At 44.2% G+C, this 26280-nt stretch overlaps 1 protein-coding gene across 9 annotated transcripts in view; it reads right to left on the bottom strand.

Moving 5' to 3' along the window:
• The window catches only part of LOC119387532 (protein AF-10), a 52224-nt gene that overhangs the window by 20707 nt on the left and 5237 nt on the right, over positions 1 to 26280 (bottom strand). The window contains exons 4-12 of one of the 9 annotated variants that reach the window (XM_037654949.2): positions 23716 to 23825; positions 22582 to 22685; positions 21018 to 21120; positions 19071 to 19349; positions 17075 to 17398; positions 16471 to 16604; positions 12654 to 12830; positions 4018 to 4056; positions 1122 to 1216 (exon numbers count right to left, since the gene is read on the bottom strand). In XM_037654949.2, the coding sequence (XP_037510877.1) occupies positions 1122 to 1216; positions 4018 to 4056; positions 12654 to 12830; positions 16471 to 16604; positions 17075 to 17398; positions 19071 to 19349; positions 21018 to 21120; positions 22582 to 22685; positions 23716 to 23825 (1365 nt within the window). The remainder of the gene's footprint in view (positions 1 to 1121; positions 1217 to 4017; positions 4057 to 12653; positions 12831 to 16470; positions 16605 to 17074; positions 17399 to 19070; positions 19350 to 21017; positions 21121 to 22581; positions 22686 to 23715; positions 23826 to 26280) is intronic. The other 8 variants (XM_037654951.2, XM_037654950.2, XM_037654958.2 and 5 more) reach the window with 8 other exon arrangements.

Genomic DNA, 26280 nt, shown 5'->3' with positions numbered 1-26280 from the left:
GCTCTGTAACTCGCTCTGTGTTTGCAGCGCACGCTAACCGAAGGAAGCAAAAGAAAAATAAAAGCTGAGGAATAAGGTAGTGTAAAACGAAGGGCAGATGCGGCATGCGGACTATGTACTTCGGCGCACACTGCCTTGCGAAGCTTGCAAAGCGATGGCTGTGTGGATCTTTGCGATCGGGTCTCGAGTGGCGGCACTGATTTACCGCGGACGCGCAGCAGCGGCCTACACATGTCTATATACGTAAATCATTACTTTCGTCGATCTGCAACACCGACAAGCTAATGTTGGTCAATTATGCTCTTTCGCGCGCGTGCAACGTCGGCCGTCTGTTTTAAAATGCATATATCGTAATATATTGTTCTGTAAGTGTAGCTTATGTTGCAGGCAAGCAATAAAATTGAACGGAGAAATAAGAACTGAGGTCGAAGAGCACTTTTGGCGTGCGCCGGTCATTTCCGAACTTAAAACACAGTGCCGATCTTGTTGACGAAACAAGTTCGCATCGGTATATCATTTTTATTCGTTCATTTAACTGATAAATTCCATTAAAATTAATGTTACCTTGTTCCTGGCACTGTCAGGGCTCCCTCGTTGCCTGAACAGCGCACGAAGCATTGAGAAGTCATCGCAGAACGAAGATAAATAATCAGCAACAAGCACCTGAAAGGCTGCGATATGCGACTGGTTTCGTTTTCGCTCCCAACAAAACATGGCGGATCGAGCTTACGGGATTGTGGACAGATGGCGCTGTACATTTTGAATATCCCCTATTAGGGGCAATCGTTCTGTTAAGGCAGCAATTCCATTTAAGTGATTTCCATTTATTGAAATTCTACAGTAAGATGATATGGCAAGACAGCCGAAGTTGTAAGAGGTAAATATATCAAAATAGATGGCAAATTAAAAAAAAAAAATGAAGGCTGATGAAGGCCAATGCAAGATATTAAGGCTAAAAATTTGCTGAAGGAGCACAAAGAAAAAAGAACATGCACACAAACGAACAAGAAAGCAAATGATGGTCAAATGTAAAGTTGTGACAGAGCAACCGCAAAAGTACAACATCACCAAAACAATACAATTAGCAATGCAGGTGCCCCATTGACACAACTGATACTTACCGGACTCAAGGCGGGCAGGTTGCGTAAGCACAGAATCGACTGATGCAGGACGGCTGCCTTCTTCCCCACCCAGGCTCAGCTCCCTGAGGGACACACTACGTAGACTTAGTATACAATCACTGCCCGCTTCTATTCTCACACCTCTATCCAGAATTTCAAAAAAGAAGTTCAGCAAAGCACTATTATCATTAGGCTGACTGGCAGTGGCACCACTGCTATGAACGAAATTCGCTGCCCGAGATAGTCACACAAAATTTCATTGCTGTAAACTTTCTCTAGGATAACTCCGTTGGGTCTGGAGACCCTCATTTAGATTCTTAACAATGCATCATGCTTCTGTTAAAACAAAGTGTTGCTTAACAAGGACAATGCTTGATAATTTGGGCTGATGAAATAATTTTTCCCGACACTCTGTTATTACTGTTATAATCCGTTTGGTGGGAACTGGTTCACTAATACTTAATAAATGATGGCCAAGCTTTCATTTTCCATATCTCTCGCATGAACCTTAACGCCAGTACCTCAACATGATGACAAATATTTTCAAGCATTTTCTTGTGTTCGAGCCACATCGACTGCAAAAAGAGATTTTGGCAACTGAGAGGCTGAGTATTTGGTCCTCTTAAACTGAAATGTAGCCCACCTTTACTGAAACAATAACTGAAGCTTGTGGAGGGACGAACAAAATGCAAGGCGCATTAACCCTATTTCTGCTTTTGCATCTACTCGGGCTTATTAACCTTCACGTGTACTAAGGGTGGCCATTTTGGTATTGGGAGTGAAAGCAAAGGAACTACCAGCATTCTTGCATCAAAAGTTAAACCAAGTGATAATGCTTCACTGCTTTGAGTGCACACTATGTGAAAAAAAAGGCAATTTTCTTCCATGACCTGGGAGAATTACATTACCACCTTGGCACTGGATAGCATTGGCTGTTATGAAAGCAGCGAAAGAAGTTTTTCACAGCCTTTTAGATGCATTGCGATATGCTCATCTAGGCGCATAGTGATAAAACTCAGAGATTTGCTTATGTTTGGTTGAAATGCCACAAGAAGCCCTAATCTGCGCAAAAATAAATGGGTCGGAGTCAGTGGCGTAGCCATGGGGTGGCACATTGGGCACTTGGCCCTCCCGAAAGTTCTTTCTGCCATGAAATACAGTGCACAAAATGGCACTCGACCACACTTGCCTGCCTGGCCCCCACTTCAGATCAAGAATGTGCCTCTATAGAAACAAATTCCTGCCTACACCACAGGTTGGAGCTTTCCTTATACCATTCCGAGTTGGGTAAAGGTCCCTCCTCGAAATTGCGCTAGTGGTGAGTTGGCTTCTTTTCAAATCTAGAGCACGAATTAGCGCGATATGTAAAAGAAGAAGCACGATACACACAAAGGGACAAGACAGCGCATTCGTGACGCAGGTATGGAACACCAACTTGCCTGAACAGCAAGTCTTTTTAAGTTCTCTTCAAATATCGAAAGTGTTCTAGATGTATCCAAGTCACAGCTAACAATAATAAAAATAATTAAATGAAGAGTAAGCCAGGAGTGCTCTAGCATGAGCAGCAAAATAAAAATTCTCAACCGCTATGTATGACTGAAGCAGCAGGTAAATTCAGGAAATTTCTATGGCACAAAATGATAATGCGGTAAAATGTGATCAATCCCCCACCTCAGGTCACAGTTTCGTGTCTCTGAGCATTCTCTGGGAATTTTCTAGGAAACATGCTGAACACTAGAGCAACTATTGTCATCGGCGTTATTTCGCACTAGGTAGCATGACAACATGGCAAAATTAACTGGCGTGACACTTGTCAAGCAGGATGAATGCTACTGATATCAAAGGCCTTGCATTACAGAACGTTAAAACTCTATAGCACCATTAAACACCCAGGACAGTCAGCAAAAATACTGCCAAGTTTAATAGACGAGGGTGCTGGCACTATAAAATTATGCCAATAATAGTGATCCATATTGTGGTGCACACACAGCTAATGATAACAATCCAAACTGAACAGAGAAATGCAAGCAAGTGTGCGCATTGGCTGCAGAAACGTAAAAAAGAAAAAAAGTATGAATAAGTTGAGAGCACCTTTGGCAAGACTTTTTTTTTTTTTGCTTAAACCAACTAAAGACAACTTTGCCAGCCGTAATTTGTTGCATGCCTGTTTCCAGTTTGTGCATGAAACTTGTCTGATACACATCGATACTGGGAGAGTGTATTTACAGATCTACGGGTTTACATAAGCAGCCACAACCAATGTCAGACCCACGTTCCAAGCCCCACATCATTGTTCTAGTCTCTGATCCACCCACAGAGTGTTATGCCCCACTAATGTCTATATGCATGCAATCTTCAAGCATCGCTGCATAGATTTACTGGTCGTTAGGCTTCTGAAAACTACCATCCTTCTATTTCTGTAGTGCTATGCATATAAGAATCTGGCCCAAATTGGAATGTACTTGCTGGCAGTGCTACAGTAAGTTCTCGTGCCCAATTAGCACTACTTAATACTACTACTTTGTAACCTCACTCTAGTGTCTCAGTAAAGAATCCACAAACAAGGCATTACAGCAGCACTACAGTAGTAACACATATAGTCAAAGTGAATAAGCATCTGCGCTACTCCTTCCTACTTAAAAAAAAAAAAAGAGGAAAGAACAGCCATGACAACGTCTCAAAATGGCAGCACACATGATGGTAATGAATGATTGCCCAAGGCACAATAAACCGCCAGGCAAAATGTAGAAGCACTACATTCATCACGTGGCAAGCCCGGCCCTTGCACATCACACAAGATGAAAACATAACATGACTGCACTTGCTCATGTGCACATGATGCAATGTTGTGCAGTTTTGCTAGTGCCATGCAGGACAAAAAAAATATAAAGCTCACCGGTAATATGTGTGGTCAATATCGCCACTTCCCATCACCCTATGAAGTAAAACAAAACAGAAAAACATAATAGAACACAACAACCAAAAGGTAGGAGGTGGTATTGAATAAATAAAAGAAAGAACTAAAGCCATAAAAAGCAATTTAAGCTTAGAATACATGCTAGAACTGCAAGGTGCAAGTGCACTTCGGATGTTGCATATACACGTGCATGCATGCACGCTGCATAACACTTCTCTAAAACTTAAAAACAGTGCAGGCCACACAATGAAAGAAAGGTAACGCATGCATGATAGAGGATGCAAGTGAATGAATGACATGTAGCATGAGGCCTCGATGCTTCTGTTGCATTGTCAACACAAGACTGCCAGCTGTGCTCTTCTTAGCAAGTTCTAAGGCCTAATTTTTGCCTTAGTAACAGGAGCAGCTATGAAATGCAAGAGCTGCAAAAACATGGCCTGTCTTTAAGGCTGGCTGAGCTAAACAGTCAAAACGCCTCACTTTGATGCAACTCTCCTTAGACTCCTCTCCTCTTAGCACCATCATGAGGCACAAGAGTTTTGTTCTGAATTATGACGAAAACTTAGCCGGAAGTGCAGTGATGGTCAAGCCAGTTTGGTATTTGGAGCAATTTCTAGTTTTGGAGCAGGAAGTATGGTGTCTGGGATCACTAGTAACGGTATAACAGTAAATGTGCGACTATTTATAGCAGATTCTTGTCACTGTGCAAGCAGGAAATGCTGTTCTATGGTAAATAGAGACAATGCCCAGTCATAGAGCAACCATCAACGAAGCTCTTGACATGGAATAACGCAGCATGTTGGCTTCACTGCAGTACACAAACTGTGTATTGCGGTGAAGCATTAGCGACAAGAACGAGCATGCCACGTGATATTTCTAAGAGTGAGAGGGCTCAAAACTTCGTTCCTAATAAAAAAAAAAAAACCCTAAGCAAAAAACCTGCAGCCTAAACATTAAAAAGATTTTTTGTGACCGAGAACCTTCCGCTTGCGATCGCCTACGAGCACAAGTTGACATCGGACCAGCTTAGTGACCCATCATATTCGATAACTATTAAATGTTATTAGACGCACAAATAATCGTACAACGCGTATACACAGAGCGCGGCGGCAAATGTACGCGCTGAAATAATATGAACGCTGACAATAGTCTGTGCATTACAACCCCGCAGATTCTTTTGGAAGGCTTCACTGCAATACACATTCGCGCGAAGCTAATTTTGAGAACGGACACGCGGGCGCGGTCAAACGTCATTTGGGCGTCCGCATGACTGTTCCTACGCGCCCTGGTTTGCCACTGCGCTAGTTCGGTTTCGTAATCAAAACGCGCGAGCGGCACCGCTCCGTGCTGGCCGCACAGTCTACACGGGCCTTTAGGCTTAGCGTTAACGATCTGTATGTCGAACAACATTCCGCAGCGCGATTCTTTTGCGAAAAATAAACTAACCTTTTGGGCGCTCGACGCCTGCGACGTGAAGACATAAAGACACCGTTTACAGCGCACGTTACGTTTAAGGTGGTAGCCGCGTGGCCGACGTACGCCGTAGCGCAAAATGCTTTATGTTAGCGTGCGACACTACGTTTAAAAAAATAGGCTGCTGCGGACGGCACGAACTGCAGTCTACGAATGGCATAAAACGCCGTATGTATAACGCTAACTTCTGCATATACTGCGCCGTCTAGACGTAAAAACACTTAAGTACTGACGAAGCAGATCCATAACACGACACTTCGCAGAAACTCGATAAGCCTATGCATGCGCAGTGCGGAGCACGCCGCGCTAAGGCTAAATCATCGCGTGATTTCGCAAATACACTTTGTTTTGCCGCGAAAAATGCGGCACACTTCGGCTGACTTGTGGAAACGTACGAATGAGCGAAAAAACTTTTATCAGAGGCGCCGCCATGACGCGACTACGTACAACTGTTAAGCCTTATACGCCGCTAATCGAGAGCTTATCTCAACAGCTATGTTATGCTAGGCGCTGCTTGGCACATACCCACTTTCTGTGGCGAGCTTCGCGCGGATGACACACGGCGCTACTCCACGCTTAAACAACGATGCTGTTAAATGCGCGCGCATCTATACATAACTTGTCTACGTCACATCTTGGAACTCTGGGATACAATTTCGCGGCATGCGCCGCCATTACCGAGCACATGACAGCACGCGACACCGACTCAAGCTGTGCGGCTCTCGCATTTCCCGTCAACGCTGCACATCGCAACGGCGATTTGTGCGATATTTGGCTGCTGCACGATAAGCGTAAATCAATAATAATAATAATAAAAAGACCAGACGTGGGGACGTACTGTTTGCCAAACGTGATCACAAACCCGTGCGACCGCACGAAACGAGCTGTCCGAGAAGCGGAGCACATGGCTTATGCGCGCGTAAACAGGAAGGACCTAGACGTTGCACAACGTTTGCGTGTGCGGGTGTCACTTCATAACAGGCAAGTTATGCTTCCAAATCTCCTCACCTTTTCGCCGAGTGTATCGCCACGGAATTATGCACGAGGTCAATTTTTGTCGAAACGTGAAGCACCGAATTGAACACAGCGATCGCGCCTTGGTTTTCGGGAGGCCCTCTTAGCTCTTCGGTGAAACGAACCCCGACTGGGCGCCAAACATGTTATTGGGCCGTGGTTTTATGCAGCAATCAGCGACGAAATCTGTGCAGTCTGAGCGCCGCAAAATGCAGGCGCCGAAGAACGCCGCTGTAGTGACTCGTGCGAAGTTTTTTCAACCATTACGTGCGGCACCACTGACGACACTGCAGGCTGCATAATGTCCTGAACGATTCTCGTTCGTCATAAGCGCAAGGCAAACGATCAAAACACGTGCGCTACGCCGAACGATCCGCGCACGAACGTAAACACAGCGCGGTCACTGAGACGTATGTGCTCGGTGTTGGCGGACGGAAGACAGGAACTGACGTCACTTGCAAGTTATGTATGAGGGGTTCCGAAGCTATCAGGGTGTCCGGTGCTAGATTACATTAGGGCCAATACGTCCACTGTCGTGGAAGCAGGCGAAAAATGGAGAATACTGACACAGTTGGGGCAATTAAGTTACACTTGGATAGGCACAATGAGGTGCAGACAAGTAGAATCATAGGCGTGCGCGAGGGGCGGCCGCCCCCCCGTCACCGAAGAAGAGGGGGGCGCAAAGTCTGCCCCATACATTGACTTAATAGGGAAGGGGGCGCCGCAATGAGCCTTCGCCCCCCCCCCCCCCCTGAAAGGGAACCCTGCGCACGCCTATGAGTATAGAATAGCAGCAAAACGGCACAGTTAGACCACAAGTTAACATGTCGCTTTCCATTAGTGTAAAATGAGACCCATCGAAATCAACTGTCAACTGCAGAGAGGCACCAGGTGACGCTGCATGGATGTCAAATAATAAGCATGTTGCTTGGCATGATAGTTTAAATCTTATTTTTTTCTGTTGCAATCAGTAGCTAATGACCCGCTCATAACAACTGGAAACCTCGTTTGCTCGAGCATGTGATGGTTAATTATTTTGAGACGGTTTTTATAGCACCCTGTCGCAGTTCAGTTTCAGAGAGCGCCGATGGAGACGGGACCCAGCTTGGTTTGGTGGTAAACACAGCTGGCCATGTGAGCACACAAAAAGCGTCTATCCTGTCCACAACGTTTCTTCCTGTACTGCGTTTTCTTCGCTCAATGATTTCACAACAATTTACAAGCCTACAAAGTCGAATTTTAAGACTCTTTTCGTGGAACTTATGATATTGTGGTACCATTTCCATGGCAAGCAAATGTGCCAATCAAAAGTAGGTGACTACTTATAAGTGGGACAGTGCAAAAAGACGAAGGATATGACACACAACAGCGCTGACTACGTCAACTTTCCCAAGGCTGGTGCTCAATTAAGTATCACTTGGGGACATGAACCTGGAAGTGCCTCAGAGAACTACTTCGGAAAACTTTCCACCATAATGCTTTCCAACTAAAACCCCACTGGTCAGTGTGTGGTGGCCCACAAAGTTTAGCAGGAGAAATGATAATGACAGTAAAAAGTGCAAGCCAACACAGGGGAGAATTTGGTAGCAAGCACCGTCTCTTTCTCCACGACAAAAAAAAAAAAATGCCAACAATCGTGATGACTTAAATACTCTTGAAAGAATATGCTCATTTCTACCAGAAAAAAAAAAACTAAAATAGAAATAAAACATTCTTTTAATGGTTTCAAAACAGTTATTCTTTGTATCTACAGTGTTTATTTAAGGCTACAGAAGAGATTCACCACTTTAAACCACAAAATAACTTGCTCCTTCTTTTGTTAACAGGAGCGAGTGCAACAACACCATTTTTTTTCTCTTTCAAAATACCAATAAAATTCCAGGGCTGCACAGGAGAAAAGAAGCCAACGTCCACTAACGCAGTGCTTCCAGCTTCATCAGTGCAAATATATTAGAATCTAATGCTTCCAATGGACTCATTTTCATGCATTTTCTATGCATCAAAAAAGAAAATGTGGTTTGAAAATTTAAAGATAACAAAAGGCATATGTTTCATGTACGTGTGACCTTGCTTTCTAGTCTAGTATTTGCACTAGCACACCCACGGCTGAAGGCAGCAAACGGAATTGGGGAATTGCGAGTGGTGGTATGTGAAACCAAATTAGGATTTTCCCAGTGCTTCCACTGATGCTGATTACAGTTAGCGAGGCAATGCAGTAACCACACTAAGGGAAACGGACAGAATTTTATGTGAATTTCTGCATCTATTTCTATCCCTGATTTCACACTAGACATCAAGCCTCGCACATTCATTGATGTTTTACTCATGGTAAAAATATATTTACAAGTGAGGCAAGACAAAAGTTTTGTCAAATACCGTATTTTCTCGCATATAACCCGCACCAAAAATTGAAAAAAATCGCCTGAAAAGTGGGGGTGCGGGTTATCTGCAAATAATCCGGAAGCAGAGGTCGGCTTCACGGCAATGCATGGCCTGCCGTGCAGTCCGCACGCATCCTCATCGGCATCGTCTGGTGCAAATCCAATAAAAGCCAACACAGGCCATAGACAGATCCCCTCCGTAGCGTGTTTATTCACTTTTTGCATGCTTTGTTTGATTTGGTCAACAGCAATTTGACAGCGTCTGTCTCCGAGTCAGGTGTGGCCAGTTTGCACCGTTGGTCAGCCTTGTCTGGTGAGGCACCATAAGTGGGTCTTGGCGGCAATCTTTCACCGCGAAAGAAAAACTTGAGATTATAGCTGCTGCGGAAGAAATCGGCAACAGAGCTGCTGCGAGGAGGCACGACATCGACGAGTCCTGCATTCACGACAGGCGAAAAAAAAAGGCCTCTCTCGAAAGTGCACAAAAGGAGAAGCGAGCATTTCGCGGCCCGAAGACTGGTGCATACCCCCTTCTTGAGACGCAGCTTGTCAAATTTATTGAGGAGCGGAGGAGTCGCGGCCACGCTGTGTCAACGGAGATGGCGCAAATGGAAGCGCTGAGGTTGGCCCGCGAGATGAACATCTCCCGCGAGTTTCGTACGAGCCGTGGATGGCTCCAGCGATTCATGGCCAGGCACGGATTTTTGATGCGGCGGCGAACGACTATGTGCCAGCGGCTTCCCAATGCCTACGAGGATAAGCTGTTGAGCTATCAACGTTACATCATCGGGCTGCGGAAGGAGCACAACTACTTGCTCTCCCAGGTGGGAAATGCCGATCAAACGCCCGTGTACTTCGAGATGCCCATGGACACCACTCTGCAGAAAAAGGGCTCGAAATACGTAAGCGTACTGACGGGCGGAAACACCAAACTACGCTGCACAGTAATGTTGTGCGCTTTGGCGGACGGTACCAAACTGCGCCCGTACGTAATCTTCAAGCGCAAAACGCTACCCAGCACTCTACTGCCACCAGCGATCGCTTCGAAATAAAGTTCTTTTGTAAACGAGAATGTGACTGTGCAGTTGTGACTTCCCAAAACAGTTTTTTTTAGCTAAGCATGCGGGTTATACGCGAGGATTTTTTTTCTTTTTTCAGGGAGTTCAAAGTTAGGGGTGCGGGTAGAGCTATGCGAATAGCAAAATTCTGGGTGCGAAGCGAATTCGAATATTGAAGTGTGAGTGCGAATCGAATCGAATATTTCTCGAATATTTTTCGAATATTTTTTGGATATTTCTCAAATATTTTTCTAATACTTCGAAGCGAAATTGCAGAAAAAGAGGTTGCAGAGGATTCCTAAGCATATTCTTATGAGATAGCAACATGAAAGTGTTTCTTTTCGCTAGGTTGATGAAGCGCTGGCAGGGTGGTGTTTCATAGTTGTCTTATCAAAAATGAGGCAATGTAGAGGCCGAATAGTATTTATGTACATGATTTGGTGCAACCAAAGTGTTGCCGACAACACTTTACACGTGATAGGCAAAGATGCCATTTCCTCAGCCTCTTCGGCTCTTTCAACTTCTGTGGAAGCCCAACTGATGTGGCGGACAAGGGTGTGCTCCCTTCAAGTCCGGAGTTCCAAATCTGCCTCGTAGACATCGATATATGAGAACATCTGAAATTTTGGATGCTAAAAAGCTTCGGCTTCCGATTTTTCGGACCTCCTGCCCAAATTTCATGTCCAAAACAGCATTAATTGAGCCCCCACCTCTGCTACATCTTTCATCTCCATGTTGGAACCAGCGTTTTCTTGAGTTAATACATTTGCGACCGTAGCTTAGCAACGTTGCTTGTTGGGCGAGTTGGAACGAGTCAGTCATAACGTAGTTCAGCGCAAAAAACAGGCAAGAGACGAGTGAGAGGACAAGGACACAGCGCATAGCACCCGTAGCAGAGCGACCGTAGCAGAGCTTGAAAGGCAGCTTTGCTGCAATACCGGGGTGTGATGAGGTGAAGCATATTTAAAATCTAGGGACCACTTTCAATCGGACATTGACTGTCTCTTGGCAAACTTCGACCGTAACGGAGCTTGAAAGGCAGCTTTGTCGCAATACCGGGGTGTGATGAGGTGAAGCATAATGAAAATTTAGGGACCACTTCCAATCGGACGTTGACTGTGTCTTGGCAAAGTTCGACCGTAACGGAGCTTGAAAGGCAGCTTTGCCGCAATACCACAGTGCATTGAAGTGAAGTATATTGAAAATCTGAAGGGGTCACTTTCAATCGGACATTGACTGTATTTGTCTTTGGGAAGTTCGAATAGTAAAATTCCAGTGCGAATCGAATCGAATAGCGAACACTATTAGAAAAATATTCAAGATTTCGAATATTCGCACACCCCTAGGTGCGGGTTATATGCGAGAAAATACAGTATGCATTAAAAACCACTCTACAATCCCCAAAGAAACAGAGCACAGATGTAGTATTCTGTGACGTATGATTACTCAGAGCCTACCACTTGTTTTCTAAATGTCAGTGCAGTATTTGAACCCCATGATTTGATTCCCATGATTTGAACCCCATGAACGTGTGCTGAATAATTCCCACACCCCTGCAATTGCAGCTTTTCGCAAAAACCAAACCATGACATTGTAGTGTGTCAGTCGAGCTGTGGTGTATTGCTTTTTGCATCGAAGAAAGAAAGCATATTGCAGTCAAGTGCCTTTACAACAAAGTGCTTGGGACTTTCAAAATATATATACTTCATTAAACTGGTCACTTAAACGTAAAGATCAAACACTGTAACACTTGCAACAGAGCTGGAATGTCACGAATCCTGCATTATACACAAGTTGTTTCATTATAGAAGAGTTCACTGTAAAGATGTTGGACTATTTAAAGGTTCTCGTGAACCAGTGGTACGATTTGAATTTGAAACGCTAGATCACACCTTCAATTCCTGTATGCCAATGTAGTTGGATGATCCCTTTCATAATTAACAGCTGCCTTCTTTTGCCTAATCGGCTAACAAGCTGCTCGGTTTGTGCAGCTCTGGTATGCCAAGGGTATAAGGGGCCAACAGGACTATCTTCAATATCTCAAACAAACCAGGGAAATGGGAAACGAGATTCTCAAGCATGGGGACTACACTCGCGAACAACTTTTCTGGGCAATGAAGCGAAGGCTACACAGCCGAATTGCTCGAGCGCTACCACTGATGAATGTAGTCCCACAATTGCGTCCGTGTTTTCTACATGAGAAATGAAACAGAATTTCTTTCACCTTGCACAGGAAGCTCTTTGAGACAGGACGAATCACACACCAGTGAGATAATATTTGTTTAAACTTAGACATTCTCATTTCGCGTTTCTGCACGCGTGAGGAAGTCGAACCTTTCACGTGTACCTCAAACACTAAATGGTGTCTGCGTCTTCAGGTGAGCGTTCGTCTCATTCTGGTTCTTCCGTCTACTCACCTAAGAAACTTGCGACAAATTTTTGCCTACAAATGGTCGTCTAAGCAGACAAATCAAATGCTATGCAAGGGTTCTGCCACACAGCGATCACTTTTCATAGTTGTACGAAACGCACGCCAAACCGGACTACTTTGCATAGGAGTACATGTGCAGAAGCTCTACCGCCACAGCTTTTCCTTCATTGCCAAGAAAAGTTGCCTGCGGGTATACTATGCAACGGATGGGAATGGGAGGTGAGGGCAGCTGGTTTGTGTTCGTGGCTGGGGACTCACGGGGGCAGGCCGTTGGTGGCTCCGCCGGCGGCCGCCGTTTGGGCAGACGGCGACAGCATGGGGGGCACCTTCTTGCGAAGCCTTGGGCCACTCGACCCGGCGGCACTGCGCTTGCTGCTGCCACCCGCACTGCCATTTTTGGCGGTCTCACGCTCTCCACTGCTCGACGGCGATGCCCTGCCAGGCCACACCAGAGCCCTCTTTCGCACGAGTCCCTCACACTCATTCACTTTCACCCAAGAGGCAGCAATAGAAAACCAGCACCAAGCTACGTACTCCAGTCAAGTGGGTGGACTAAGTGTCACGTATCATTTGTAGGTGCGAGCATGATTACCTTTATCGATTTAATCAGTCTAGCATCTTCGGAAAGGAAAATGACAACTTGGAAAAAATTCAAGGATAGCATACGTACAGCGGTGATTTAAAAGATCTATATTCTGAAAAGAGAACATTGACATAAGCAACAGGGACGTGCTATACATACACACAATTCTTTGCACTCTGTTTCAAAATGAGTTCCTGTTGAAAGCCACTACTGTGCAGCCCCACAACTTGGTTTTCTCTGATCGGCTTTCAAGAAGGATGCTTTTGCAATATCAAGAACATCACTGAGTTCCCAGGACTATTTCTGTTTGACCTTTATAATCAACCATTACATCTCCTGCACGAGACTTTCACTAGTAAACATCACACTTGCTTCACTCAAAACCCAGTGCTAAGGCATGTCATCAGTAGCCACCATTAGTAAGATAACATGCGAAGGAGAAGCCCTGATATACCGAGTGCCCATTTTCTAACTAATTGCCAGTGCCATCAGCTGCCTACAATACTAGCTCAATCCACAACATATCCACCAAACTGAGTGGCTCTATCAAAGACAAAGTACACCTGCTATTAAGTGACACTTCATCTACCCATCTGACTGGGGCATTAGATGTGACGTGAGCAAACAACGTGACAATAAAACTCTTAGGCAATGCTGCGTCAGCAAAAAAAAGGGTGCAGGGACCGTAGAGCTGAAAGGCGAGTGCAGAGTTAAAAAATACCTCAGAAACCCAAAGGCATGCATTTTTACAAAGAAAGAACTGTACCATGTTTTGTTGTACCATTGAGAATGTACTAATCATGCACTGAAACCACAACAGTACTTCCTGCCTAAAACAACATGAGCACTCTTCATGCAATGCAACCATTTCGTGTGATATAGTGAGACTACGTTCTGCTTAATTTAACATCTAGAGAATAATGCCACTAATGAGTCAATGCAGTGCACTGTGTACTGCACGGCCAGCTAATGTGAACCAGCCTGAACTTTTTGTTTGTTTTCATGAAAATTCCCAAAAGGGGATAGCACCTTTTTACTCGCAAGAATGTTGATTAATAAAAGCTGTTGAATGGCCTGAACGAAAAGTACTCTTACCAATGAACTCTGCATGTTACATATGCATGGCACTGCGTTGGCTTAAATCATCATCTGCTGTACAGCCTAAGGCTTTGGGTTCTGTTCTTAGCCACGGCAGCTACAACGCATACGAACAAATTCACAGATGCTCACCCACTTAGCAGTCGACATAAGCTACGCAGGGGGGGGGGGAGGCATGGGTTTTAAAAAGCTGAAAAAACGACTTTTTCATCGCAGATATTTTTAGAACATATATAAGAGCAGTGGGGTTCAGGAAACTAAATTTAGCTCAAGAAACTAAACAAATCTATGCAGTTTTATCTAAGTTGGCCAAGAAAGAGCTAGACTTATCATCACAACCCACATCCCCCAAGGAAACCCTCATGATCAAGGTTATTCTGGTGCCCTCCATTATGGAGTTCCTTATAGCTAACTGTTCAGCTTTGGAATGCAAGTAGAAATCGATATATTGATGTTCCATACTCCAAAGAGTTACGTGGCCTGGTAGATAATTCACAGTGGAAGGATATGCAATAATATTGACCAACTTAAATAATGAAATGAGCTAAGTCTGTGCACTGCATGGTTTCATTTTATCCAACCCATCTAGAAATGTGGCTGCCATCGTGGTGAATAAAACCCACAATCACAATCTTGTGCTCCATTTCAAAAGAAAAGAAACAGGCAACTTGGTCAACAAGACTTTTTGCAAGCACACAGACACGACTGCACAACAATGTTACTAAAGCGGTATGCATGATTCATTGTAGCAAAGGTGACGAAAAACTGCGGTCAGGGACTGCCATTGCAAAAGTTGTCTCACTACACCACAATGTGCTGTGTGCTGTTAATAACAGATGCTGTGAAGAAACAGTCAACATGCAACGCTTGGGTTCAGTTTGCAGAAAGATGTTAGTAAATTTGTGGTGATAGAGATGCACCTGGTGTAGTACAAATGTGTGTGAGTGTTAAACTTGCGCTGCACCTTTAGCCACACAGAAATAAGGAAATGTTCCTAGCTATAGCTCAATATTTTCAGGATAACCGTGTCTACACATTTCTGCTGAAAAGTCTACAGACCTCCTCCACCTTTGCAAATGAGAGCGATGTAGTTCTACTCTCACAAAACATGGCAACAAAGGATCAAGTGCCTTGTTTCAAGCAATAATCTGACATTAATTTGGCCAAGAACTCTTGGCCATCGTGTCCTTCCATCTGACGTCATTCCCCTGACGGCAGCTAACGCTGCCTGTATAAAGTGCGTAACCTAAGAAGCTTTTGCTAGGATACGACACTGTGTTGCTATATAATTACTTGCATGGCTCAGACTCTCAATAATGAACAAGCACGCAAGTATGTGTGCATGTATTTACGTGTTTGAGCTAGAGCTGTGCGAATAGCAAAATTTTGGGTGCGAAGCGAATTCGAATATTGAAGTATGAGTGCGAATCGAATCGAATATTTTTCGAATATTTCTCGAATATTTCTTGAATATTTTTCAAATGCTTCAAAGCGAAATTGCAGTTAGAAAAAATTCCTAAGCATATTCTTATGAGATAGCAACATGAAAGTGTTTCTTTTCGCTAGGTTGATGAAGCGCTGGTGGTGTGGTGTTTCATAGTTGTCTTATCAAGAATGAGGCAATGTAGAGGCCGAATTCTATTTATGTACATGATTTGGTGCAACCAATGTGTTGCCAGCAACACTTTACACGTGATAGGCAAGGATGCCATTTCCTTAGCCTCTCCTTTTCTTTCAACTTCTGTGGAAGCCCAACTGATGTGGCAGACAAGGGTGTGCTCCCTTCAAGTCCGGAGTTCCAAATCTGCCTCGTAGACGTCGATATATAGGAACATCTGAAATTTTGGATGCTAAAAAGCTTCGGTGTCCGATTTTTCGGACTTCCTGCCCAAATTTCAGGTCCAAAACAGCATTAATTGAGCCCCCACCTCTGCCACATCTTCATCTCCATGTTGGAACCAGCGTTTTCTTGAGTTAAACATTTGCAATCGAATAGAAAACACTATTCGAAAAATATTCGAAATTTCGAATATTCGCACACCCCTAGTTTGAGCAGGTCCGCCACAAGGTCATCCTGTCACAAGGTTTGTAAAATATGCAAGCATCTGTTGTTGCATCTAACGTCATTCCTCTGGAGGCAGCTAACACTATCTAACATGTGTAGCCTGCTATTTCATTAGACATAAGATATTGTGTTCTCATTTTATTATTCGGGTTCATCTGCAGTATTTATACAAAACAATGACGAAGGGGTCATGGAAAGATGGACATAGTTACCCACTGTTAATCAATTGCACCAATTATGTGTTGCCAGAAAACTTTCACGGTGTCGCGGAGTGAAGGAGGTCTGTAGCACGCCAACACAACCGCAGGCAATTAAAGATGCAAGCGCACCTGCTGCTGCCACCCTGGGATGGAGAGGGCCGCTTGGCCTTTGGCCTCTTCTCGCCATGGCGACTGCTGCCCACTAGGTTTTCGTAGATGCTACTGAAGCTGGGTGTTGGGTTGCTACTGGACAGTGACGATGGCTGAAATATAATGACCCAACCTCGTTATAACACAACACTAAAATGGCAGAAACGTGCACTCTTCTCTTGTGTCCCAAGGTTTTGCAAGGAATTTTGCAATGCAGTAAAATGGGAGTTTTTGTTTTTTTCTTGTGTTCAAGGGATACACTGTGGAGGAAGAGAAGAGCACAGAGATTGCTCTCTTTTCATACCTATGTGGTATGGCACCACTTGAGTCAGTGGCGTGTACTGCCTTCCTTGCAACTGTTCACAAATGTTAGGAATCATGTGGAACAACGGTAAGTTTAAGGACTCTTCCCCCGTCCCTCAATCTAATGGATGCCCCTGCACGTCCCAAGTCCAGCCCCATAAGAACAGCAGTAAAATGGGATCCAGCTTCCCGTGTGATGTTAATAGAACGCAGATTTGTGTACAGCCACAGCATAAAAGAGAAAAATAAACGACAACAAATGTAAAAGCCATAACCTCACCGGGGGAGAGAGTGGTTCTGTCTTGGCCTGCAGCAGAGGCACAGGTTGCTGTTGCTGTGGTGACTGCTGCTGCTGCTGTTGGGGTTGCTGTTGCTGTGGTTGCTGCTGTTGAGCAGCTGCCGCTTGCTGAGCAGCTGCAAGCTGCTGTGCAGCTTGTGCTGCGGCTGCGGCTGCGGCTTGCTGTGCGGCCTGCTGGGCCTTGGCCTCCTTGGTGCTGCCCAGCGGGCGACCCCGCTTGCGCTGCCGCTCCCCAAACACCGGGCTGCCCGTCTGCACCACCGTTGCCTCCGTGAAGTTGGCTGTCGTGAATTTGCCCGGTAGCTGCTGGGACCGTAAAGAACGCGTAGATGTGTAAGCGACACTGAACAGACCTGAACAGACAAAAAAAAGTGTTCTGCACTCGCCGTCATAACTGCGAGCGGCCCTGACTAACAATCGCAGGATTACATAAACATAAAATAGCCAATAATGTGGATGGGCAAGCGACTGCCGCTGTAGCTCAATTGGTAGAGCATTGGAGGCGTTATCTGAAAGTTGCAGATTCGGTACCTACATGTGGCAAGCCGATCTTTCATCCACTTTAATTCCTTTCCAATTATGTCATAATTGCTATACTACAGTTAAAAGCTACAAATGATGTCCCTATACCTTCTTTAGCTACATTGTCTGTTGGTTTCATTAGGTTGTGTCTAACAAAGAAACGAGCCCTTGAGCGATCCCCCCTCTTTTGAACAGACCTGTGAACAGACAGTGTCAAAGTGAGCATTTCTTCCCATGCACGTTCAAGACAAAAAAGATTTCTCATTAACAAGCTCAGTGAAACAGTGGGAAACCACTGTGATGGCGTATATTCTCATATGAGGATCACCATCTTCTATTGTAAGCTCAAAGCAAGTTATCTCCATTCAGAACCCACATACAAAAAGCAAATACAGTTGAACCCCTTTATAAAAGGCACTGATATAACAGACAAGTGGGTATGATGGACACCATTTGCCCACATGTTCGGCCACCCTATCTCTCCTCTTAATTGGACATCTTTTGTAACAGACACTGGATATTGTAAAGAACAAATTAATATATTGAATTTTAGCCGACAATCTTGCTTTCAACAGACATTCGAACTTTAAGTGTAGTACCACTGGCTGCTAACTGCAGTTAATTCATTGTGGAAACAAAGGGAAATGACAGACATGTGCACCCAGAGGTGTTGGGTGCGGGCGCCCCCCGCGTCCTCTGAGAACTCATCCACAGGGGAACCAGAGTTTTATGGGGGTAGTGTACATGACATCACTCTGTGATGGCAATCCAACTCACACCAAATGATAGAAAACATTTGTCCGAGCATTCTGAGGGCATCAGTACAATGTGAAAAATAATGATATCCAGGCAAACAGAACTGTTGAGCTTATGCATGTATGGCATCATGATACTGGGCACTGCAGATGTTTCTGCAGAAGAAGAGTGCCGAGTAACCTGTTTTATGCTGGAAAGACATCTAGTTTATTCAGCGTCTAATAATCTAATAGAATGCAAAGAAATATGCCATATCTTCAGACATGCATGCCATATCATGTCTAATGTCAACAGTTGCGCAGTTTTATGTGATCAAGGGATAAGGAAGGGATCCAAAATAGAAAAAGTTAGCCATTCAGATGCAGACACAAGAGAAGGGATGCCCTTTTTTTTTCATTTCTTGCATGCCGAACTTTTTCTGCAATGAATTCCTACCAACAAGTTCCAAACTTTCCGTCATTCAAAGAACAAGGAAGAGTTCTGGAATACCTTGTGCAGAAAGATCAGCAGTTTTCTTCCTAATGAGCTCGAATATGGCTCCAGATAACAATTTTTTCTGCATTGAATTCCTACCAACAAGCTCTTAACGTTCCGTCATTCACAGGACATGGAAGAATTCTGGAACACTTCACGCGGAGAGATCAGTGGGTTTTCTTTTGAATGAGCACGAATACGGCTCCAGCTAGCAAAGGAGACTCACAGGCAGTGGAGTACTGGGTGTGCCCGTGCTTGGCGAGGGCGACGACCCCCCAGACGTGGCCCCATTTCGTGGCTCTGTGGCATCGCTGCTGGCACCACCGTCTGAGGACACCTGGCCATTGCACGGCGGCCGGCTGCATCCACGCCGCTCCCCACTCATACTGCTGCCCCCCTTGATGCGCGCCCGGGCAGGCTTGCGCTCAGGGCTGCCCTCACGTGAATCGCACTCCGCTGGAATAGGCTTGAAGGCTGGGATAATCTTGATGTTGTTGTCCCGTTTCTGCACACACACAGCACCAGACCACTAAGCACATGGGTTCAACTCGTTGATAAAGAAAGAAATTATGACAATGGTCCATGGCAACATTTCTCACATGTTGCAAACATGCAAGCAGTGGTAATGCGCTATAGTTGGTTACAACTTAAGAAAAAATATAAGCTCCAACCACATAACTGAACCGCGCCTGACATTCACCTGTGAAAGACAGTAGTCCTAGTTTGTTTCTGCTCGAATGGCAAGTACGTTTTCTCGGCTAATGTAAATACTACGCATACAGAGAGTTAAAGGTTTGTCGTTACTACCTAAAACATTACATTTGGCTGAGCAGCGGTGTCAGAGTCCCTGACGAAATTAACTGGCACCTGCAAGTTTCCGACCTAATACCGGAGACACAAACGTGTGTCTGTATGGGAAAGTCAACTATCTGAAGCGCTCCCGAAGTGCTTGACATCATGAAAATAAGTAAGCGCTATTGGATGGAGCATTTGTGCAAATTCTCTGTGGGAGGGACAGCAATGACTGTGGGCAGAGCTGGCATTTTTTGCTTCCGTTGTAACTGGCTATAGGAAGGGAACAGAGTTGATGCTGCTTTGCATTGTGTATGGTAGCTGTGAGATTAGATGATGGTTTACTCAACCAAGTTACACTCAAGGGAGCCAGGAGATTGTGCTAGTTGGCATTCGTTCAATCTTGATGCGAGAGTGTGTGGCACAAGAAAACAGGATAAAAAGACAAGAACAAAAGGCCCGACTGGTCTAGGAAGGTCACCGAGATGCTCAATGCGCATAAGATAATCAATGTCAACAAGGGCTATCAATACAAACAAAAGCATCACATGTCTTGTGAAGCATGTCCATGCACACTACTATACACTTTTCCTTTGTTAAATAAAGAGCAGAGACCAGAGAGAGCATCAACAAACAAATCTCAAATTTTTTTTTTTTGCTTATGCTTAGAATTTAAGACAGAACTTGATAACAAGGATTATTATGAAATGAGTTCGTTACATGACTTTGCCATTGCAGCTACCCACGAGTGACTGTACTTGCGATGTATTATGTTCATGTCAGAAAAGAACGTGATTGTGTGTGTGTTAATCATTCATGAATGTTGCCAGAAAAATTCCTGCACTCTGGGTCATGCAGCAAAAACCCCAATTCCTTTACGGTTCTCTTCTAAAAGCAATAACACAACTTCTACGCCCGGAGTTTCAAAGATGTAAACGCTGAACACAAAATACCCTGAGGTGATATATATTGCTATTTGAAAAAAAATAACAGTTACACAACATGCTTTTAAATTTAAAATTTCACTAAATTTATGTTAAATTCTATATGAGTATAGCAAATGTGGCTCACACAGATGCTTTTGGCCCCTTAGGCTTCTCTCAGGAGAGCACTTTTATGCAAACACCTGTAATCTTGGAAAGAATACATGCCACGGTTGCACAGGCATGAGATTGCCACTAGGCAATGTCAGCTCTTTTTAGCAAAGAAAAAGTGAAAGTGCCAAGATAGTGCATAAAACAAAGGCTTTTAGAGCACTCACTCACAACGCTGGTTCTGTTTCAATTGCACACAATAGTTAAAACTCAAAAGAGAGAGGGAGTAAACACATAAAAGGGGACCGCAACTCGGCTTCAAAGATGCCTCTGTGCCCGATACATACCGCACTAACCACTTTCTGGTAGTGGTAGGGACAGTAGCCGCAGTACTTGACGTTGTCCATGTAGTTCCCAGCTTCTTCACAGAGAAGGCCCGCTGCCTGCGCACTGAAGCAGAAAGAAACAACACGTTCCCAGAGAGGTCCAGCAATGCGCAGCCATTACCTATCGCACGGCTCATCCCTTCGGCTGACCCCAAGACAGACTGTGTAGAATTTGACGGAGTGATATGGGCGGCCAGAACTTAAAAGACATCAGGAGTAGGTCGTGTGGTTAAAATTAACCTGGTGTTCATCGCTAAAGCATTCCTTTTACATCGTGCACAGCTTCTGCCAGTTGAAAGTCACAAATCAGAGAATAGCTAGAGCGGATGCTTTCATCTTAAACCACTCACACTTCCAACAGACTAAGCTTTTCACACATAGGCACATGCACGGTTCCTGCCAGAACTGCGCATGTTGACCTTGTTGCCTTGGCATCATAGCTAAGTTTAAGGCCACCTTCAGCGATAAGCAGAGGTCAGATATACTGAGGTCTAGGAAAAGCATTATTTTAATGGAAACACAAAAATCATGTTCGTTTGAACTTCAGGAGGCCAGAAGAAACGTTGAACTTATCTGAAAGTATGGCTAAAAGGTATGGCTACATTTACAACATCAGCATATATAACCTTATTTAACCCTTTGACACGCTATGTACACAATTGTGTACATCAATTGTTTTTGCAATTTGTAATGACTAGGGGATAAGAAAGAGCACGATACATTGAGCTTTGGATGAACTGAACCTCCTGCATAATTAATTTGTCTTCATTTAACTTCATTTCGCAGTGTACTTTTGCACACGATTATTTTGCTGAATGAACTACCACATTCGACGAGTCGTTTGACGTGCCACTTCCCACAATCCACATCAAAAGTATAATTTTTCTTTGTTCAACATGGACATAACCGACAACGAATTTGCACTATATTTCTAGACTGAGATTTTATTCTATTTATGCAAAAACAGAACATGAATGGCTTCAGAATAAGTAGATATTTAATTACAAAGTAATTAGGAAATCTTGCTGTAACAAACATAAATGAATGTATTACGACATTATTTTTGTTGCAATATAATATCGAGTGCCTTGAAATAACATTGTATCGATTTGACGCATTTACAGGCAGTTCTTCATAGGTGGTGTTTGAAAGGGTTAACCATGAAACCCTCAAATTGCAGACTGCCAAGAATGAGCACTAGATGTTGCAATATCAAAAACCACTGCTTACAAATGGTTGAGATGACATTGTCAGAACCGTTACTTATTGGCAGGGGCCTTGCAAGCTGCTTGGAAAGGTCGAAGCCCTTGTAAGCTGATAGTAATAGCAAATCTCGCGGTGTCCGTCTTGTCAACAGTCATGGCTGATGAAAAGTATGCATAAAAGTGTTTAAATTTTGTCGTGAACAAACTCGTACACTTGAGGGTGTGCTAAGCGATAAGATCTGTGCCCTTATCCACAAGAGTAGCGCTGTTATTCGTCACTGTCTCTCTTGCTTCCAAGAAAATAGCATTGGTCCACGTACCATGTGACGTGGAAGTACTGTTTACACCCAGACTTATTGCACTGCATGCATGCCCCAATGGACGCCTTGCTCTCGTGGTGGTGCTGCTCGCAGATGAAGCAACTCTGCAAAGAGAGGGAACACACACTCTTTATTACTTAATTTCAGGGAAACAATAATTTGAGAGCAGCCTTGAATTTATGCAGATCCGAGGAGTGCACGGTGTTTGCTGGTAGACAGTCCCCAGTCCCACAGTTGTAAAGGAGTGAAGATGAGAGGTAGTCTGCGCCGGTGGAGGGTAAACTGCTCTGTAATGATCTACGCGGCCGGACAAGCGATAAACTGGCAATATATCTGGACCTCGAAAAGGTGCATTATTGAATACGTGAAAAAGATACGCTAGCCTGCTTCAAGAGATCCGCATCACCACTGCTCAAGCTCAATGTTCTACCATGGCTATCACCAAAGCTCTCTCCCTACATCACTCTATGCAAACACACATAGCATGCGAACAGAGTTAGTACTAGTGAAACCACTGCATAATGTTCTTTTCTGCACTTACCGAGTCTCACGGGAGCTTACTAGAAGAACTGGTACCACGTTGCTCAACTACACTGAAGTACATGGTTTAAATTGATTTTTGTTAACTTGTGAGTTGCTCAAACGCAGATTTCTCAAACTCACTCCACCTGCAATCTTCTCAGAGCAGGGCGTAATTATACTGCTGCCAAAATGCTGCAAGGAATCTACCAGTGCCATTGTTGCTTCCACAGCAGACACCAATAAGTGAGAAGGTTATTACAATGACTGCCTGTCGAGCAAGCACCAAATGAGCATCCTCATCACGCTCCGAACTCACTAGCTTGAAACTCATCCAACAGCGAGATGCAGTTGCTCTCATCACTAGTGCAGTTTGGGTTTTCTAGACAAAGTTGATCGCAATTTCCTGTGCTAGAGATATCAGGAGTGTCTGCTTTTAGCTTCTTTACACACATGCCATGATGAGTCTGAACTACTGAGCAATAAAATGAAGGAGAATAAAGGAGTGTACTCGGAAAATTGGCCAGCTGCTGTTTGAAAAGCGCCTAAGAGACATGGAAAAGGCAATGGAACCCCCTCCTGCAGCTGTGCTAAATTAAGTGATAGAACACTAACCTTGCTGAAGCGGTCCTGCGGAACCAGCTGCAGCACAATGGGCTCCATGGTGGTCACGTTACCAAAGCGCACTTCCGGGATGTACAATGCACAGACAACATGTGCCCAGCCTGCAAAGAAGAGGAAGAAGAAAGGAAAAAAAAAAGGACGTAGTCATTTCCACGTGCTGAGTGTGCACACCACCTCTTTATCTGTTGATTGGTTGGCTGGGAGGTGAGAAAGTTGAAGCAGATTGCAACGGACACTATTTACGCCTTATCTTTCAGGTGGCACTCTGTGTGTGAACCACCTACTGTAGGCAATAATGCTTTGTTACGGACCTGTCCTAAACAGGACAGAATGAAACAGTCAAAGTGGCACGAGCATGATAAAGGCTTCCAGGAGTCCTGTACAATCCCTGAAAAGAAGCACAGAGTAAAAAAAAAAGTATGCAGCACAAAGCCTAGTGCACAGGCTCAGTCGCTTGTAGGGCAAAGCATCAATGCAAAGGTCTCATGAGAAAATGTGGTTTCTACATGCCATCTCGCACAGCCGTGATTGGCACTCGGGTTTGGTAATTTGCATCGAAATCTTTCTCGCAGAAATGCAAAAAACTGAGGGAATTGATAAAAGTACAAGAAGCATCACCATTTCCCCTTTAGGTAAAGCAAGGAACTGCAAGTGGTTCCTTAGTACTTGAAACAACTGATAATCAGAAAACATCATCATTTTTTTCCACTGAATATTCCACTTCGTATGGTTATGATTGTTTTGTCCTTCTGGGTAAAACTTTTTAGTAGGGGTGTGCGAATATTCGAAATTCCGAATATTTTTCGAATAGGGTTTGCTATTCGATTCGATTCGCACTGGAATTTTACTATTCGAACTATTCGAACTTCCCAAAAACAAATACAGTCCATGTCCGATTGAAAGTGACCCCTTCAGATTTTTTAATACGCTTCACCTCACTACACTCGTATTGCGGCAAAGCTGCCTTTCACGCTCAGTTACGGTCGAACTTTGCCAAAACACAGTCAACGTCTGATTGGAAGTGGTTCCTAGATTTTCAATATCCTTCACCTCATCACATCCCGGTAGTGCGGCAAAGCTGCTTTTCAAGCTCCGTTACGGTCGAACTTTGCCAAGACACAGTCAACGTCCGATTGGAAGTGGTCTCTAGATTTTCAATATGCTTCACCTCATCACACCCCGGCATTGCGGCAAAGCTGCCTTTCATGCTCTGCTACGGTTGCAAATGTATTGACTCAAGAAAACGCTGGTTCCAGCATGGAGATGAAAGATGTGGCAGAGGTGGGGGCTCAATTGAAGTCCGAAAAATCGGAAGCCAAAGCTTTTTAGCATCTAAAATTTCAGGTGTTCTTATATATAGTTGTCTACGAGGCAGATTTGGAACACCGGACTTGAAGGGAACAGACCCTTGTCCACCGCATCACTTGGGCTTCCACAGAAGCTGAAAGAGGAGGGGAGGCTGACGAAATGGCATCTTTGCCTATCACGTGCAAAATGTTGTCGGCAAAACTTTGGTTGCACCAAATCATGTACATAAATACAATTCGGCCTCTACATTGCCTCATTCTTGATAAGACAACTATGAAACATCACCCCGCCAGTGCTTAATCAACCTAGCGAAAAGAAACACTTTAATGTTGCTATTTCAAAAGAATATGCTTAGGAATCCTCTCTAACTGCAATTTCACTTCGAAGTATTCGAAAAATATTCTAGAAATATTCGAGAAATATTCGAAAAATATTCGATACGATTCACACTCACACTTCAATATTCAAATTCGCTTCGCACCCAAAATTTTGCTATTCGAACAGCTCTACATTTTAGTTCTATACTGTATACATTGTGAGCGAAAAGTAATCATCATAAGCAGTCTATTTTATGACCAGTGCAGGATGAAGACCTCTCCCAATGATAGCCAACCCATCCTGTCCTGCACGGGCAAATTCCATTTCAGGCCTGCAATTTTTTTTTTTTAGATTTCATCACCCCACCTTGCCCTCTGCCATCCTCAACTACGTTTCACATCTCTCAGTATCTATTCCATCACTCCCACTGACCACCAGTTCCTGTCCTACGCATTACGTGATCTGCCCAGGCCCAGTTTTTTTGTCTAAGAGGAAATAAGATGTCATTGTAGTGACAGCTTTTCACATTTCTCACATTAACACAGTATTTCAATAAAAGCCACCCACAAAAAGCTCAGCAACAATTGTCAATGTGTAACATAGCATGCAGGCAGACTGAGAAACAAGCATTGTGTTTCTGGGGAGATCACTGAGACTATGGCAAGGCTAAAGTGCCGATTCCAGCTATTACAGTGAAAAAAAAAGCAACTACTTGTTGATACGGCGTCTTCATCAAGTAGGTATTCGTTTTCTGCATGTACGAGCACCACCTAGAGGGTTCTTTTTATTCTTTTGCCATAAAGCACAGGACTACAAAACTTCAATTGAGACTGACGCCCACATTTATTATGCTAACTAAATGCAAGCATACAATCTGAGTGCAGTAGTGCAATTTAAAGCCTGGGGTGCAGGCAAGAGGAACAGCATCTG

Source organism: Rhipicephalus sanguineus, chromosome 3 (assembly GCF_013339695.2).
Source record: "Rhipicephalus sanguineus isolate Rsan-2018 chromosome 3, BIME_Rsan_1.4, whole genome shotgun sequence".
NCBI lineage: Eukaryota > Metazoa > Arthropoda > Arachnida > Ixodida > Ixodidae > Rhipicephalus > Rhipicephalus sanguineus.
Note: the sequence above shows the minus strand (reverse complement) of the source record. Positions and strands in the feature narration are given on the sequence as shown.